The 20,419-nt window shown below is 34.8% G+C and overlaps 1 protein-coding gene across 4 annotated transcripts in view; it reads left to right on the forward strand.

The window, feature by feature from the left end:
* Positions 1–20,419, forward strand: part of LOC135123655 (uncharacterized) — a 482,510-nt gene that overhangs the window by 432,547 nt on the left and 29,544 nt on the right. For all 4 annotated transcript variants that reach the window (XM_064048495.1, XM_064048498.1, XM_064048496.1 and 1 more), the window contains one exon: positions 6,195–6,412. In XM_064048495.1, coding sequence (XP_063904565.1) covers positions 6,195–6,412 — 218 coding nt within the window. The remainder of the gene's footprint in view (positions 1–6,194; positions 6,413–20,419) is intronic.

Raw genomic sequence — 20,419 nt, forward strand, 5'->3', positions numbered from 1 at the left:
AAAAATCACGTGACTAATCATGTGATTAAATCACATAATGTAAAGGCGCCTTTAGTGATATTAATGACAAATTTAAAACATTTTCGAAAGAATATAATCCCGTATCGAATAAAAAATTCCCGTAACCAAATGGCATGCATAAGTTAGTGACAATTATGACAGGCAGTAAGATAGCTGCATCTGCGGAATTATAATAATTCAGTTATTCCATAATTTTCTTTAAAAAAATCTTCTGAAATCACATGCTGGCCAAATCTGTACAGAAATGAAATGAAACAATTAATTATTAAAAATTCCGACAATATGAGTGACTACTGTCTATATCGTGGGATTATAGAAAAAGAACAAACACTGATGAGCGAATTAAAGGGGTGCCCTATATGTATGGTATGTCCGTGCACCCCCTCATCCCCTAAAATTTGAAATTTTTTTCAAACCATAATTCATCATAAATTCTAAGGATTTCCCACACTGAATTTAATCGTGGCAGACACACTGATAAACGAATTAGGGGGGTGCTCTATATGCATGGTATGTCCGTGCACCCCCTCATCCCCTAAAATTTGAAATTTTTTTCAAGCCATAATTCATTATAAATTGTAAAGATTTCCCACACTGAATTTCATCGTGGCACAAACACTGATAAGCGAATTACAGGGGTGCCCTGTATGGTATGACCGTGCACACCCTCATCCCCTAAAATTTTAAATTTTTTTCAAACCATAATTCATCATAAATTCTAAAGATCTCCCACTCTGAATTTCATCGTGGCACAAACACTGATAAACGAATTACAGGTGTGTCTTATATGGTATGCCCGTGCACACCCTCATCCCCTAAAATTTGAAATTTTTTCAAACCATAATTCATCATAAATTCTAAAGATCTCCCACTCTGAATTTCATCGTGGCACAAACACTGATAAGCGAATTACAGGGGTGCCCTCTATGATATGACCGTGCACACCCTCATCCCCTAAAATTTGAAATTTTTTCAAACCATAATTCATCATAAATTCTAAGGATTTCCCACACTGAATTTAATCGTGGCACAAAGACTGATAAGCGAATTAAAGGGGTGCCCTATATGTATGGTATGTCCGTGCACCCCCTCATCCCCTAAAATTTGAAATTTTTTTCAAGCCATAATTCATCATAAATTCTAAAGATCTCCCACTCTAAATTTCATTGTGGCACAAACACTGATAAGCGAATTACAGGGGTGCCCTGTATGGTATGACCGTGCACACCCTCATCCCCTAAAATTTTAAATTTTTTTCAAACCACAATTCGCTATAAATTCCAAAGATCTCCCACACTGAATTACATCGTGGCACAACCACTGATAAGCGAATTACAGGGTAGCCCTATATGTATTTCTATGTGTGTGCCGCCTGCATGAAATTACGGTTCGAACTAAAATCGTTGCTGGTAAATCGTTGCTGTCTTCACACCGGTAATCTACCATGCTATCAGTTTTGGCGGGTGTAAATTCAAGAACAGGATCCTCACTCGTGTGTTCATGATTCCAAAGTATCTATGTTTTTGCCCAATTTCATGAAAAGAACTCTTGTAATTTATGCAAACTCACTGGTAAATTAACAAAGCAGCAAAGTATTATTTCATTATCTTTACCTGAACTCCTGACAGCCTTCAAATAAGAAGTAAGGTTAGGTATTCGTAAAGCCACATTTACACTTTAATGTCAATATAATGTGAAGTCGTTTGAAATTTTTTGTCCCGAAAAATACATCAGCAGTGCAATTGAAACGGCTGACGTAAGGGTCATTTCCAACTAGAACAAAAATTTAAAAAATCATCCAATAGTTTGTAATGCCTATGACTACCTTTTTTCCCGTGAAATCGTATTGAAGAGCAAAGAACTTGCGTTCAAGTGTACAAAAGTATCCAGAACAATGCAAAATTATCAGTTCACCAGAAAAATACCTAAATAATGTACCGTTTCTGATTTAGAAGAAAATTGGGATTAAGTGGGTTACTAATCTTGATAACAAGCAAACAACTGACGAACAGCCGTTTACTCCTTGATATGTCATCCCTTGCTACCAATGGCCCTATTCAACACTCCAAAAGAGTTCAGATTCTACTGAGAGTGTGACGGCTACATCTGATTTGCCTAATCCTCTTAGCTATGATCATCAGACTGTAGAATTTATGAATAAATCATTAGAGATAAAGACATTCTTTTTCTGATTTACAAGTTCCCTAATGATGTTGACACTGTATAACATGTACACTTTTATGGAACATAGGAGTATCAAAAATAGATGTAGAAAAGTTTAACGTGAAATTAAAAAAATCTTTGACAATCCTCGCACTGCAAAAAATACTACAAAAATACTACAGGTATCAACATTGTCGGACCATTCCAAATATCTACGAATCATAATTAGAACACTTTTTTTCTTCTCATCCCTATTTATGTTCACTTTGTCTAAACTTTATACCAATTATATACCAAAATATATGTATATTCCTGTGGTTTATTCCAACATTGCTTCTCTAATGGCTAAGTACGACAGTCGTACTGCCTTTGTTTATAGTAACAATCCCTTTTAGTCGCTAATCTAACATTTGCCTGCCTTTCAAAGGCTATCGTCCCGACAATAATTTCTTAAAATTAAGCTACTCTAACATCTTACAATTCTACTCTAATTCTGTTTTTCTTTCCATTGTGAGAATGCCACTTAATTTCTGCAAATCACCCTGACCTACATCATGTCCTGTTGCTTTCCGTTTCACTACCACTAGCTTCAATCAATGGGGAATCTTTCGAATCATCTGCCATTCCTGCTTCTTTGCTTTGTTCAGAAATTTCGTCCCCTAAAAACTTCCACTTCGATTTTTCTTCAAGTTTCCGATAAAACGACGACCATAGGATCTAACTTGTAAGGATCTTTACATGTTGGAAAAAAGGAATTATTTATTAATAAGAAAGGAACTGCTTGTGGGATCAGGTTCTTCTTGATTTGTGGTCAAATGTGTGCCGCTCGTCTTGACATGTGGGCTCCTTGATGCTATTTGTCTACTCGTCTACCTTCGCCTTTGTCATTGTTGGAACTTCGTCTTTTATGTGTTCTGTTTTCCTTCAAGGTGGTCCTATTCAAATTCTCCGGAATTGTGGCCTGACCCTACTCCTCCATATGGCCTACCACTAGGCTAGTCTTCAAGACATTGCCATTCGACTCTCGTTGTGGTACCCCACGCGACATAAAGAAAATGGTGTCTATACGTTACAACAAAAATATAATTTTCTACTTTTCCTTCTCCTGTTTCTGTATCACTTTCTTCTTTCTCTTCTCCTTCCTCCGAACCCTGTTTTGATTTTCTCTGGTTCTCGACCCCGCTTCTCTCGTCCAAAATTGTAGTAGTTCTTGTTACGTCAAATCTGACACTAGTTTTCGCGTTGTGATTTTCTTCACCTGAACAGTGTTTTCTAAAATTCTCTCGAACAACCCCGTGCTCCGGTCCTCGTGCGTGCATGAAATTTTGCTCTTCTTGTACCTTCCCTCTAACTAAAGAATACCATAAATAAAACAAAACTGGAGATCACTAGTATCATACAAAATCAATGTTTTAATCAAAAAGTCTACATGAGGTTATATTCATCAAGAGGAGTCGCTACGTTTGGCTCTTATGATGTGGTTAATATACTTTCAGAATGTAATATCTCCATCATTAACACACCTATGGTTATGAAATTTTAAATGTAACTTGTCCACACTTTCACTACATAACTGCGAGGGCAGTTTTTTCAACAATTTATTATCATATATTGTTTAAATTTTGTTGAAATTTTTGCATCACGTATTTTAAAAAATCAATATTTCAGTTATTTATGAACATTTTGGAAGGACCTTGTCACCACTGAGATATAGCAAAAATAAAAGTTACCAATTTCTATGACACAAGCTTTTTTTTTGCTGTGTATCGTTTCTAACAAAAAAAATCGGAAATCTAGTATGATGTCTGGAGTTTTGTAAACTGAAAACAGTGTTGAAAACCGTGTTCTGAAATTTCCTTTAATAATTGAGATATTGATTTTTAAAAATACGTTATGTAAAAATTTCACTAAAATTAAAAGAAAAATATGATCACAAACTATTTTTAACAAAATTACCCTTATTATATACAGGAAGTTATGGACAATGTATATTTAAAATTTCAAAACCATAGGTTTGTTATTAACAAAGATTCTCTCTATAAACCGAAAATTCCACTCAGAAAACGTAGTGACTGGCCTTAAAGCAGTTTCGACAAAATTTACCCATTTTTAGCGTATAACGCAATACATTTCTAAATTTAAACGAATCAGTAATTTATTGATAAAATTCAAAATCCAGTTATCTGATGATGTTGATCAAGTTAGTTAAGCACCAAGTAAACTAGATCAGAGTAGTGTAGATTACTCATCCAGTGATGTGGTTCAATGATAAGTAGTTTTTCGCGGCTTCTGCGAGGTTAAAAAATAATAATAGACAATTATTTTACTGCACTTATACAATCCCGAACGTCATGCTATAATTAATGATGTGATATTATCCTAGGGCATGACGTATTAAGTTGCCTAGTTGCATTGTTGTTGACGGCGACTTTGTCGTTTTTATTCCATGGCTTTATATGGCAAGAATTATAAAACAGTAAATTTCAGAAATTCGCAATTAAGTTTGAAGGTTTTAAAGCTCATAAACTTTTTGTAATTAAGTGCGGGGTTTTATTATACTTGGGGGCAAACTTTTTATTTATTTTGCTTATTGCCAAAGTCACAGTACTGAAAAATGCTTTTTATCTCAAGAATGTATGTAGCACTTCTTTAGAATTTGGTCAGAGTGGATATTTATTTATTTAAGATGGTATTTACTTCCACTGTACTAAAGTGTAAAAAAATTTAGTTTACTACTACATATAACAATGCATTTCTCGGTGCTCTTTATATATTCTTAAGTAAATAATTGGATTTTATCTTTTTTTGTGTGGTCTTTGTCAACAAAGTGGTACGGCTATCTGGACATATACGATCATTTGTTCAGTATTCTAGTGTTTATTTAAATTTAATTCATGAGCCAAAAGAAAATTTATATTCAAATAAGGTGTAGGAGATGAGAAAACAAACCTGGAAGGCAGCTTTACAAAGGAACTCAACACCCTCCTTTACCGAACCTTCCCAGCCGAAAAGATGTGGGTTTGATTCGTGTTGCTATAATCAGTTTTAGTCTGCAAACGACTTAGGTTACCATTCAACTGTTAAAAAACATTTTTGGTAATAAAATTTAACAAACACTGGCATTTCAAATATACAAAAAATAAATAAATGAATGAAATTCTATGTTATAACATGAAAGTTGCTAACAGATGTAGGTGCTTACACATAGTTACAACAATGCTGCTCTGTGTCTAAATTGTACTGTCAACGCGGTTTGAACAAATGTATGTCTAGTGACGTCTTGTAATTTAATGTCCATCAAATACTCATTAGCGATCAAGTGTAACTTAATTACAGTTTTCCAATTTAGGGCCAGTAAAATTGAGTAAAATTTATTTAGTAAATAAAGCTGCATTTATATGTAGACAAAATTGGTTGGTATTATTTTTAAATAGAATATGCCAATACAAGCAATTGAAATTAATTGAAGCAGAAGTGTGACGCTGGTTCATTTGCTTGGTGGAATTTAACTTTATTGAACGACGTTCCGAGAATGCCAATTAACTTTTTACAAAAGGTGAAAATAGAACGTAATATTACGCCAATCTTTGAGAGTGACATCTCAAAGAATACTCGTGTTTGCATTTATAATTAAAGTTGAATCTACTCCAGCGACTCAATTGAACCTTTGTCGATTTTAGACAAATAATTTTGAATAAACGAAATAGATTGCTATTTCAAAGTTACTCGATTGTTGCGGTGTCTGAACGCTAACCATTATCTCCCTTACTCAACCTCTTCCAAATGAACACCAGAGAAAAATGTCATTTTTAATTAAAGGGAGTGTTCTTTTGATGCCTGCGAATAAATCTGTAGTCGACGCGTGAACGCGTGATAAAAGAAAATATCTCTGGAAAATTCACAGGAAAACCTCAATCAACAGGAGAACGTCTTTCACGACGCTCCCTTCTTTCGGCTTTTCTGTTTGATTTAGAAGCCTCAATTTTTCAGGGAAATATTCTTCGTTACAGGTCTTACTGCGAAAGGATATTCCGGGACTGCCGCCTCCAGACTTGTTACGTGCAATCTCCGGCCTATCCCGGAGTCTATCCCCGGAATTTGCACTGCAGATATTACCTGAACACAAGACTGCCTTTCATCAAGCTGTACATCGAGAATGAAGAATTCAACATCGACGGACAGCGATGCGAGAACATCATGACGTGTCCTATGCGGCCGATATCGTCAGGTTGGTAAGGATATTGTGTGAACGAATTTTGTTGTTTCTCGTACAGCAACACCAAATAATGCATGATTCGCGAACTATCGGGAAACAAATCACAAACAAGAGCTTTAATAGAGAGTATTGAAATTACTCATATAATTTAATTTCAACAAAAATTTTCTGTTTCATTTGCTCTTGTATGTTTCATTCAGAATTAATTAACATAAAGGTTATTTGCGGTCGTTGTATTCTTGGTGCTATTTTATCTTTGCCTACATATAAAGTCGCCAATTCCTTCTTGATTCGTTTTCACGCGTTTATTCGATGCAATTTGTCTCCGTTTTTCCCACCTCCAGCTTCAGCATGTGGTTAACTGAAGACATGAAGATCCATCGATATATATAATAGTAAATAATGGCAGCCGCCTATTCATAGCTTTTTTCTTTTTTTTTTAACACAATTCTCCTTTACACATAGGATCACTAGGTGTTAAGTAGCTCCTGCAATTCCACGAAAAATGAAGACAAGTTATTAATTATTATTATAACCATTAATGTGTAATTCGAGCTCCGAATAATTTCTGTTTAGTCCAGCTACAGTGTAACAGCCGAGTTATTGATTAATATATATACATATTGTATATCCAGACTATAATTTAAACACGACGCAGCTGATAGCATCTATTTTTTTTAATGCACGAGAAAATTTGTTTTGCCTGACATAGCAGATCCTTCTCAAGTCAAGTTGTGGCAAAGTAAGTATTTATCACTATTAAGATTAAAGAAATGGAAAATTATAAACGTTATGCGTTTATTTATCATAAAAAGATATCGGCTTGGAAGATCTTTGGTTGTACTAAGATCTATGAATTAAATGAAATTTGAATGACTTGGCTTTGGAGATTGTCGAGCATATTTTCACTCTTACGCAATCGATGCTCCCTCCACATTGGTCGTCAATTCTCCACAAGAGAGCATACGTTATTTGAAAAAACTAAAGTCCACATACTATTAGTAGTAATCTAGGGACTTTATAAAATACTAATGTAACTGGATCTCACATGTGTGGCATGTAGTGATTATTTAAGACAGAAAAATATCTCTGTCCTTCCTAATTTGCGAGTTTTTTTACAAAAGTGTTTCTTGTTACCATTATGGTGGTTACTCATCTATAATGTTTGTTTTATATCCATGATTTGATGAACGTAAAGTGGCCTTTTATACCCGGGGCATAATGAGCGACCATAAAGAATTATTATGCCCTATTTTGTGAAACTGAATTAAACAAAAATTTAAAAATTTATTCTTTATTTAACTAAATATTTATTTTTTTGACAATTTATTTAATTACGAAAATAGAAATTGCGTTTTTCAAACTTGCTATTCATACCAAAATTTTCAGATAAACTTAAACTCTTCGCGGATTCTGCTGTTGGAATTATTTCTGCTTCTGCCTCCATTATGCTGGCATCTAATAAACTATTATATAAAAATCCAGAATTATGTGTATTTGGTTCACTCACCGCTTTGTTGTGTTCATCACTCTTCTCGGTTATTTTTAATCTCTCCTTTGGAAGACGACTGAGATTTTGTTCTCATAGAGCTGGCAATTAAATTAGCTGTTTTATTTTTTGACAGCACATTTTCTGCGACTGTAGTACTTTTCCATTTTCAAGTTAATATAATTTTTTGCAACAGTAAATTCTTCATTTAAAAATAGCTGACTATATGACAAACAAAACAAATTTAAGTAGTTTTTAAATATTTGCATAATTTATTTTCTATGTAGGGCAATTTTAATCGACCAATTAGGAACAACAAACTTTACAAAAAGACGTACATTGGTACAGTGCTAATCATTAATTTCGAGCACTAATATCATTTCACTGTCATTAGTTTTAAAGCACCTCATTTTTTATATGTAGTTGTCATTTTCACTAAATAAGCATCTTTCCAAGATTAATTTTTAAATGTCGTCTTAACATTGTGGCGATTTTGACGTTCTCCGGCCTTTTTTTTATATTGGGGGGTCCTTTGGGCGCCAGCTGGGTAGTTAACCCAACAAGGAAAGGGACGAACGGACAACAGACTAATTTTCAGTAACTTTATATTAACAAACGCCCTTCGCGAAATGGTACCACCTCTACGATCTTACATGCTAAGTACTTTCCGCAAATTTACGTAAGCTCTTTCCTGGTGAAGCACTTCGGAGCGATTCTCTTATGTTCAAAGCTCCCCTAGGAGATGTTACCATATCATGGGACAGCAACGATGGAGACGGCAACCAACCACGAATCGATGGGTATGGGACAGTGACGACGGGCACGGCAACCAACCACGAATCGACAAATATGGGACAGTGACGACGGAGACGGCAACCAACCACGAATCGATGGGTATGGGACAGTGACGATGGAGACGGCAACCAACCACGAATCGACGGCACCCGTACAAAGAACCTAGTTCCTCCTTCTATTTAAATATTCTAGGCCAAATAGGGACTCACGTAGCTGTTCTTGGTTCCTTGATTTGCCAAAATCTCGATTTTCACAGCAATTCACTTCGCTCAAAAAACGCTCTTCACCTCCTCTTTTTCTCGCCGCGCCGCCCGTAAAAACCGATCCCACTCTTCCGCGACCTTGCTCACCGAGCGCGCTTAGATATAAAAATCGTTACAACATGTATCCTGCTTAATGACAATAAAGCTTCAACTACATTAAAATTTTTGATGTGACAGTAAACTAGTGCTTGAAATTTATTGACTAGGCCTAGAATTCTACCTAAGCTCAAAACCATGAATAAAAAATAAGATTTTCTAATATCGTTTTCTCCTTAGAGTCATCCATATCGTATTTCTATTTCTTTTAGAATTACGTATTTGGAACAATTACCTATAAAAATGTTTGTTTACTTATTTATATACTGAACAGAATCAATCCTTCGAAAGCAACCAAAATTCCTGAAGGACGATTCACATTTTATATCACATGTGGTTTTAAATATGCACACATACCGCATACATTAAATTTTACAGAATAAGATATTCCTGCACCAGTGCTTTATGGATCCGTGTTGAGTTTTTACCTTCGACATCCAAATTTTTGGAAGAAAAATTAAAATTGTTCAGTAACACGTATTTTAAAATACATCATCGTTTTCGGGTTGGAACGTGTTAATTGAGTTTTGGGCTCAACTTTTCGCACACTTTCGTAAATTGCATCTTCAGTAGCAGGGTTACGAATAAGGCAAAAGAGCACGGTAACTCAATATGTCAACCATACCAGAGGCGGAACTTTTCTGGCGGGAAAAATGTGGTTGTGACCTATTTATAGAGACGTGGTGGGGGAAACCGTCGTGGTTGAAGCTGATTGGCCGGCTCCGGGAGGAGTGGCGGGAGATAAAGGAGCTTTTGCATCCACTGTGGGCTTCCAAATATTTGACAGATAATAACTATTGTCTCGGATGAGGTCATGAGGACATTTATGGATTTCAATAGTAACTTCACTGATTTTCCGGTCATAGAAATGTGGTACTTTGGACAGAACTTGGAAATTTTCAAACAGAATGGTGTGACCGGTTTCATGTTGGTGTTCAGCTACGGCAGAGTGAGTCAGAAGACCTGTTCTGAGACAACGTGTGTGTTCTTGAATTCGAAATTTTATGGACCTACTAGTTTCTCCTATATATTTTACACCACAGGAGCAGGGAATCCTTTATATTCCTCTACAGTCTAGAGCTTGGCGAGAATCTTTGACAGAAGGAAGAATTTGTGCAATTTTAGTTGCAGGTTTGAAGACTGTTTTAATTTTTTGTCTTTTGAATATTTTGGCCAGACGGTCGGTGACCTGAGGAATGAATGGTAGATATGCAGTCGATAAGAGGTCAGTTGGGCGATTTGAAGTATCGTCAGAGTTGGGATTAAACCGACGTTGAATGGCTGACTTGATAGTATGGTGGTCGTTTCCATTTTGTTGCAGAGATGTTTGGAGATGTTCTAATTCTTTCCAGAGTTTGTCCGGTTGACAAATGGTAATGGCTCGATGAATTAGGGAGTCAATGACACACCGTTTTTGGGCGGAGTGGTAATGAGACGTGGCGGGAAGTCGTTCTTTCATACAAGTGAGCATACACTGCGTGCGAGTCGAGAGCGCAAGAAATAAGAGACAAAATTTTTGGGAGGGGGCTATAAATCGCATACCCTCCCTAGAAGGAAAAAAGCTGTGTGCGACCTCCAGCTCCACAAGGAACCGCACACTCCGCTTCCGCCACGTGTTTCTGTGTTATTTACCTCAATTCCATTTAATGTCCACATTCTATAACTCTGATATTAAACTACAATCGGATAAGTGTTAAAGTTTCAAAATGAACAATAAAGAACATTTAAACACGCCATACACTTTCGGGAAATTTTAAACGGCAAAGAATTCTTATCTAAGATTAAAATTGGACATCAGACAATTTATATGATGAAAACATTAATCAACAAAATATTTACAAAAAAAAAAACAGCAAAGATTTACAAAAACAACAACATCTGGTGTGAAATAAAACTTGTGCAGACAAAAAAGTTACGTGAGGTTAGAAACTGCAGAGGATGAAAATTTACATTCTATCTACATTATACAGCAAAGAAAATTACTGACGGTAAAATTGTAAGATAGAGAAAATTGCATGAGCTGAAAAATTACAAAGCTAACAAAATTACATGAGGTTAATATTTTATATCCGAATTTTAAAAAGTGAAGTTATTTAGCGGCATTGTGTGTCATTGTTATACATTCTTCCAAACAAAGACATACACAAAAACATAGCAGGCAATCTAGAGGTTCAAAATGGCATCGGACGAATGTATCGAAATGTGATCAATCCTGTGTCCCACATGAGTCACAATGTTGTTAATTTGTTCAACGAGATTTTACAGTTCAAACATGTGCTCGGTTTGAAAACACTCTTTCAACCGCTGTCAGAACAAAGAATTTAATTGATGTTAAATTATGCCACACTTTATCAGCGATTCAAACAAAGAATTTACATTATGTTAAATGCTGCCTTGATCTAAGTGACTGGTTACTTAAAACCATTAGCTTCGAGAGTTTATATCGTGGACTGTCTCCAGCTTATCCCAAACAAACACATGATCAATAAACACAAAATGCATCCAGCGGCGCAAATGGTGTAAATTTCAACGTTGCGAGAAAAATGACTCGGTGAGGTGATGATGATAACGATGTTCAAAACTTAATCCCCCCGTAAGTCAGTTCACGATATTATGAATTCTACCGCACTTTCACAGTCCTTTTTTCCAGAGTGGGACAACGTTAGGTTAATTTTAACTGCCGTAAGTGAACTATTAACAATCTTGTGTCAGGAATTAACAAGTGTTATGATGTAACACGTAAGTATAAGCATCCAGAAACCTTATTTACAACTTGTTAAACAAAGGATGAGTCCTGACTAAGTGAATTTCATGAAATCTCCTTGCAAGTACTTTCTCTAAATTGGTGACTTGTGTTAGAAATAGTTAACAATTAAAATCCTATCCTGAACTGTGAATTTGCAAAGAATAAAACAAATTTACACCACGTGTTAGCGTCGGTTGAAAATTCGCATATTTTCGCTTGGAAAAACCGTACGAATAAGCTACGCGTTTTAGGGAAACTGCGTTGCAATCGGTTCGATTAATTGTCGTTAAACAAAGGCTTTCCCCTTTTTTCTAACTACCAAACCAACTAAACTTAATCTAGCTCCCTTACCGTGTGCTTTCACTCACCAAAACAAAACAACCAATCCTCTACCTACAAATTCCTTAGCAAAACTACCAACTGCCAGAAAAGAACTAAACGTGCACATGGTTGCCTATGTTTAACGATTTTTTTGTTTAATTTTTTTTTCAAATTCAAATTTTTCAAATGCGATTTCATGCCGCTGTTGTTTTTCAGCGCGACATTTTAATTAAAATATATACTTATACGAACCCTTCATATAAAATTTTATGTGGATTTACGATATTCAGTAACATATATTTTAAAATAAGAATTATTGTAAATTTTGATTGAATTGGTAATTTGTTACCAAAAATTTTATTTAAAATACTTATATTTTGGTATAGTTGTCGGACATATTTGTAATATCACCGTTTCGCCTTTTCAAGATTGTCAAAATTCACAAAACCCACATTTTATTTAAAGTTAATTTCAACCTAGATACACACAACTGTCGTTTCATCATGAAGTACGGAAAGCAATGGATTTTAAATTCTGAAAGTGTTGACAATGATTATCTAAATTATTTGAAACATTTGTGGTACAAAATTTTTGTATAAATACAATTATTTATAACCAAAGCAAATGTACAAAGAAAATTTCTTTGTATTTATGAATTGAATTTTTGTTTTTAAATATAATTGTTAGAACCAAATATAAAATTTAATAGAGTTTTTGGGTATATATTTTTTAAAGAACAGAAACACAGTTTCGAAAATTATACGAGTATTAATTTATTAATTTTCTTTTCTTCGAAAAAGCATAATATCCTCGTGCCAACGTTTCCAGAGGATACTCTATTCAAAAAATATATAAAACGTTTTCTGTGCTGTATATGAAGAGAATGCTACCACTTTTAATGACCCAATTTTTTTTACTTAATTCAGCCGGATCATTAGATGTAGAATAGTAGATGTCTGCCTTACCTAAAACATGCAAGTTAATGCAGTAGCAGTTCTTGTAAAATACGTACCCATGTAATAGCTTGAACATCTTTAACAAATGCAACTATTCTGTAAAGAAAGATATATTAACTTAGCGAAAATTTATTAATTCACGTAGTAGCTTATAAAATACGTTTTCCCTTAACTTACAAATCATTGTTAAGAGTTTATTTGCAAAATATTGTTTCAAGGATTAATGAAAATTTACTATTAAGATTAATACGAACAAAGACTAGAGATTTTTTATGAATACCGATATCGACCTGCTAACTGTTAAAATGACTTATTGTAGAAAGAAATAAATAAACTAAATAAAAAAAAAACCTGTAAAGAAAACTAATTCAGTACCAAGCTAAATTCGAACTCGTGGTTCTTGCTCGTTGAACGAGTCTATTATCTGTCAGCTACCGAAGGTTGTCTATATAATCTTTCATTTTGATAATTATTATTTACCGTAAAAAATAATATAATCATAATCTTTTAGAATTGTTTACGCAAGTTTTTCAAAAAATGATTAGTAAATTTGTCTATTTTTTTCTTAAATTTTCGAAACACAGATCAAAATTGTTCTATTGGACCCCACTTAAAAATTGATGATCATGATCATCACAACATTTTAGTTCGGAAACTCACTACATTTATTTTAATGATATATACTCGTCCATATAGGGTTCATAATAAAAAAGAAAATTTTTCGAGTGCGATTTTGCAGCTTGCCTAGGAAACTGGACTTGCTTGATTACGCCTCAAAAACAAGGCAAGTTCTCTCTAAATAACTTTGAACCAGTGTTTTTGTATGTGTTACACTTTCATATTACAGCCAGGTTGCCAAAATGTCACGGAAGACAACCTCTCACACCCACGCCAACCCTTCGGTGAAAGCAAATAATTCGCTACTCCTGCTTCTGTAATAAGCCAGAATAAACATCTAATTTTTGCATAATTAATATGCACACTTATTTGCAAACCTAATGGAAGGTTTCATTGTAATCTCATAATGCTCCATCAACTTTGATTGTGGGAACACAAAAGCCTTCAAGAACAATTATAATTTCTTATGAGGTGCCTTTGCGGTTCTTGTTGTTGTTGCTGCTGTTTCTGAAACAACAATAAAAGTAAGTGCAAGATCGCGCCATCTTTGTTAGTGGAACCCTCGTGTAATTAATTACGCGTTTATGTTTGATCTTATCGGGATAATTCCGTGTTTCGCTGTGGAGACTTATCATTAAGTTTCCGTTCTAGGACTGCAATGCACACCTACCTGCAAGCCTATCGAGATTTTCTTGAAATATTTACGACGTTACTTGACAAGTTGGGGTGATGGATGGTGTTAAAGGCTTAAAGGGATGTACATACATAGTTCTACTTTATTCAGTGAAACAAGTAACATGCGTCCTATTTAAATGAAGTGACACATTCATACAGCAGTGCCGCATACGAACCTTAAAGCTGAGGAGTTTGTGAAAAACTATGAAATAAAATAATTTGCGACCAGCAAGACTATTAATTACAGTAGATAATTTCGTTAAATGTTTGTAAATGTAGTTATCACTTCTTTAAATTTGTGAGGTATAAACTGAGAAATCCATACCAAAATCTCAAACAAAACATACTTGAATTTTCGTTTTGAAAGGAAGAACATCTTTTGAATTCTTCGAATTTTTCACTCTAACAAATATTGTTGCGTTGATCGGTGATTGAAAATCGGCGTGCGTTAAATTCAACAATTTATTTCTCAATAACTCGATTTTACACGACTTATTACAGAGCGATTATGTACAAAATAATTCCGGCGCAACTTCACTGTATTCTCGTGGATGGCCGAGGGTGGCCTCTATTTAAACCTATCGTTCCTCTCAATGGTTCGAGAAGGTCGCTTCGAGGGTTTTCTGGGCCCGTCGCGACATCCGCTTCCAGGCTTTGCTTTAGCGAACGCCGCGCCGCCCGACCGATGGTCATACTACATACTAGAAAAAACACATACATACTAGCAGACCCATAGGCGTCGTACAGCGGGGGCGTATGGGTTTATTTCGTAACAATACAATGACCACCAATTGGAAGAATTTCTGTCAAAGTGGTTGTAATAAATATGTTGGGCAACTTAACAAAATAACTAGAATACAAATTACTATTACTTAGTTTTTTAGACCCTTCAAAATGTCTAATGAGTATCTACAATTCCGGATTTATTTATCAAAGGACGTAACGGTTTTTTCTGGTGTTTAGATTGTTAGATGTCAAATTTGCTTCTTACGACTGACTTCTTCACCAGGGACAATTCTAGCGAAAACTACACAAGTTCCACTAATTTACTCTGAAACCATTAACTTAAAAATAATTCGCTAGCTGTTAAGCTTGATAAATGTTTTCTTGAACAAGTGCTACAACACTACGTGCGTTGTCTGTTAAAATTTCTAAACTTTCAGACGCTGACGTAAAGTGCCTCGGAAATCTGAAACTATTCAGCGGGTTATGCATTTCAATGCTCTCCTATCTTAAAGCATTGTCAATACTTTCGTGTTGGTGTTGTACTGCTCGTTATAATGCAGGCAAGTTATGAAAGTTTTTAGCGATTGATTTTAAGTTGAAAAGTTTTGAAAGTTTTTGCGGATTTATCTCTGCTGCCGGAATAAAGTTTGTTTCGTTCCGAACATTTTTGAAAATGTCGAGTTTCCTGCAGCGAAAATAATAATTATTAGACAACAGAGAGATGTCAAGTATCGTGCTGTCTAACGAACTGAATAAGTCTTTCAACAAACGGCTTTTACAAGTGTTTCGAACATAAAAACGGGTCTGGAAACAATTTGCCGTTTCCTATGAGATTACAGCGTTAATCATCAAAGCAATTGTATTGTTGCGAGCAGCTAGAAAGAGTTGGCTCTTATTCTTTTGTGTTTCGGCGAACATAGGACCAAAATACATAATACTGCCACGAACGTTTATTTAATTTGGTTTTGTGTGGTCTTTTTCCAAATAGTTTTTTTTTAAATCTAACATTGAAAAATTCAACAAAAGAAACTTAAGGATTTTAAAATAATCAAACTATCTTGTTTTACGATTTTTTAGCCAAATGTTTAGAGCGTTTTAACACGATGTAGTTGGTAACATAATTTTTTTAATTGCTTTATGGCATCTTACTACAAAAAGTATCTGTTTAAATAGATAACTCTGTTAGTGATTTATCGGAGCTTTGTTCAAACCGCCTGCACAATTTTTCAACAACTTTGTCACTAACATTTGGTCTTCCTGATTTATCTTTGTTTACATTTCCGGTTGCCACATATCTGTCCACAACACGCTTAATGTATCTGAAAACTTTATCATATATTTTTTACGTGTACTGCTCCAATAGGTCCAGTCATTATTCGAAATACCTATGTCGTTGCTAATATGTATATGATGGTAAATCCACCACATTTAATAATAAAAAAATTAACATGGTATAGGTATCCGATCTGACGAATAATTCATTAGGCGTTTAATTTATTCAATTTTATTTGCTAAGAAGGAAAGACAGTTTTCAGAAAAAGTTAATAGAAAAAACAACTCAAAAATTAGTACTTAATAATTAATTCTATTTAAAACATAGCCAATCACTGAAAAATTAATCGTATCAGGTGCCCTACAGAACTTTTTGTGTATTTTATCGATATTTATTAAAATAAAAATGTTATTATTAATACTTTGGGTTTATAGCAATAATTTAAAATAAATATTCCCAAAAATTGGTATATAAATATATACGAACGCGGCGAAAGATATCGAATATTTAAATGAAAACTGCGATGCTCAGATACGCATGAATTTATTTAAATGTTAATAAGTAATAACGCTGGAAGAATTCTGCGTAAACGAAGTGTTTTTGTAGCTGGTGAAAACTCATTTAAACAGAATTATGTGCAAAAATAAAAACTAAAAAAAAAAAAACCCAAACAGAGCTTATTTCCATTTCTTACTGATTAAACTGTCTAGGTTTTTTCCATGGTGACGATATGACCTCATCAAACACTTTTAACATTTAAGAGAACGACACTTTTGTTACATAACGTTTACAAAAAATGGTCTAAACTTAGAGAGAACTTCCCTCGCCCCTGAAAAGCAATCAAACAAAACCACTTTCTTAGAGATTTAAATGTGTGAATTAAATGAGATATCCCAAAAATAGGAAGTCCACTCAGCATTTTAATAGATCCACTAGTTGATCACCCTGTACGTACAAACACATTGCATTTGTAATGTTCTAAAACCTCCATGATGCAAAATGGTCAAACAGGCACGTAGAGTCACGATACCATGGAGCCGAAGATAATACAATAAGAGTACAGGACTGAGAATTGAATCTATTTGAATCAACGACCGAAGTTACCATGTTAGCATAATTACACGACTTCATTGTTTTATCGACCACTAGAGAACGACACGTCCGGGATCTTGAGAAGGTTTTCGCAAGAACGCGCTCCACCCAGCTGCACACAAATTGAGATACATTATTTTGATCGACCCAAAGTGCAATATCTCCGCTCGAAGCGTAGGACCGAAACTCCGGAAGATAAAAGCCATTTAAAAGATTATATATCCTATAAACGGCAAATAATTGCTCACATTTCCACAAATGTGCTTCTAATTTAGATGTTTGCACTGAGTTTGGACAAATTCTTTCACTCCCTTTGCATTCTGCCACGAAAATCGTTGTCTGAATAACCAGAATTCACCACTTAAAGAATGCTTTCGTTAATCGTATTATATTAAAGAAGGTCTACAATGGCAGACCTCGCATTCTAAAAACCGATGTCGGCAGCAGCTGAATGGAGACGTCGGAGAAGAGAGTAGTAGTCGCTACGGAACAAAAAGTGGCAGTTATAACACCAAATCTCAGCCTTAGAGAGGTGTGATCAATTTTAAATCACCCATCGTAAAGTACTCCAGATAGGAAATAGGTTCTACAGTTCCAGCTTTACAACCTGAAGATAAGTGGAGTCCCAGGAGAAACCTAGAAAGTTGAAGTTTTTTCCACTTTGAAATAGTAGTTCCAGAGCTACTAAACAACCCATTAGACAAACCTGTGATCCAGAGATGAATAATAAGACTCATTTCATTGTTTTTCATTGCAAGCCACATTGTCAGATTATCTTGAAATGTACTATATAACGCGTGATCAAAAAGTTTTCAGATTAGAGGTGGCCATGGAAATATTTGTCATGTCTTTGTTTAAACTGTAAAAGTTACACATAACCTTTAAAAAAGGTTAGATATGGTCAGGTCAGGTCAGGTCAAGTCTTTAAAAAAAGTTATGCATAACTAATGATTTACTCCAAAACTGTTGGCATAGCATCGACAGCAAAGATTATAATTTTCAAGAGAGCATCTTGATTGGACAATCGACCATTGGGAAATGGATCTCTTCCCAGATGACTCCAAATTTAATTTAAGATCGCCAGATGGACGAGAACGGGTTTGGAGAAAGACCCAATGAACGTTATGCACAGTGCTGCGTTAACGAAAGAATACTCTATGGAGGCAGAGGTGTTATGGTCAGGGAAGGCATATCAATAAAAGCTCCCACAGATTTAGTAATTATGGAAAGAGGAAAAATAACAGCTCCGAGATACATTACCGACTGTTAAGTAGACCATATTGTACCATACACACACTTCGTTGGTCCGGACTTCATCTTTATTCACGACAACGCCCATCTACATATAATCCGGTAAAAGATTATTTGGATGAGCGTGATATTCGAGGGGTAAACCGCAGAGCAAATCAATTGTACACGCTAGAGGAAATCAAAGGAAATCACAGGAAATCAAAAAAGGGAATCAAAGGAAATCAAAGGAAATCACAGGAAATCACAGGCAATCACAGGAAATCAAAGCAAATCAAAAGGAAATCAAGAGGAAATCAACGAGAAATCAAGAGGAAATCAATGAGAAATTAACGAGAAATCAACAAGAAAACGCGACTTCTCAAAGCGATGCGTTTAAATTCTCGCCTACCTATTTCATCCGACGAAAATCATTTGAATAATTGGGAATGGTACCAAATGGGTTTCAGTGACAGCGATCTGACATCGTATGTCCAAGACACTGTACATATTATCACAAAGTTAAGAACAAAGTTTTTAAAATCAGACTCAATATTACCTCTAGGGAATTACGTTTCCACAGTTGCTCACCTTGAAATATTACTAAAAAATTACACCAAAGATCAACATATGCTAACAATAACGGATTTGAAAGCAGAAGACAAAATGAACTATGCAGCGGCAGAAAAAATGTGTAGCCCGGAAGTGAGGAAAATGATAGCCGACAACATTGACAATAGTGCAAGAACAGCAGCTTATTTGAAACTAATGTATCTTATATCGGCAGCATTCCTAGACAAAACGTTATCTATTGTAGAAAGGATATATAACATTTGGTATTGCATATTTTTCCTACGAATATGGACCAAAGACAGTATAGAGTAAAAGATAAATTTTTCAAAAAGTAATCTTACTGATGATATGTTCTTGCCTTGGAAGTTTAGCTCTCAAACTTGTGAGAGTATGTTTAGAAGCCTTAGATCAATGACCTCAACTTTTAGTACAATTGTTAATTTTATTATAAGAGATATGTTGCATCGAAGTGACAGACTGCAAACTATACATAACATTAAAAACGATTTGGATAAAAAATTCGTTTTACCTAGAGAAATCAGGAAAAAAAGTTCAATCATGAAGAGAGATTTTGTGAAAAATGATGACTTAGGAAACATTTCAGATAAAAATATACAAAGCACCGTAGAATCAGCTTTACGGGATTGTCTGCGTGACACTGAAGATTTAGGAATGAAAGTGTCAATGTATTTTTGTCTCCGTGTGAAGACAATGAATGCAATGACGAAGTTGAAGATGAAATGTTTAGTGAAGAACAGTGCGATCGCATTGAAAATTACAACAATTCTCAAATAGCTGTGAAACGTAACCTATTTCAAAGTTTGGAAAACGATCCAGTTGACCAAGATGAAGATTTACTGAATGATCTTTGCACAATTTCGTACGAATCTAAGAAATTTGACAGAGACATACACCTTAGAAGTTTTGATAGTGACGATAATTTTGTTGAGAAAGGTGATCTAGTCAGAATACGCTTAGATAATACAGCAAAAGTTATAAAAAAGTCTTCACTTTGCTGGCTGTTAGACAATGAAAAGGATCGCGTCAGTGTGGATCGTCTCAAAAGATTTATTCAAAATAAGAAATGTAATAGTAGTAGAGCTAACTCAGAAACAGATACCTGCCTTTAACATAAAGATGCATCTCAAATTCAAAAACCAGTCCAAATT

The sequence above is a fragment of the Zophobas morio genome, unplaced genomic scaffold (genome assembly GCF_036711695.1).
Source record: "Zophobas morio isolate AGI-343-1 ecotype UQ-CSIRO unplaced genomic scaffold, CSIRO_AGI_Zmor_V1 ptg000006l, whole genome shotgun sequence".
NCBI lineage: Eukaryota > Metazoa > Arthropoda > Insecta > Coleoptera > Tenebrionidae > Zophobas > Zophobas morio.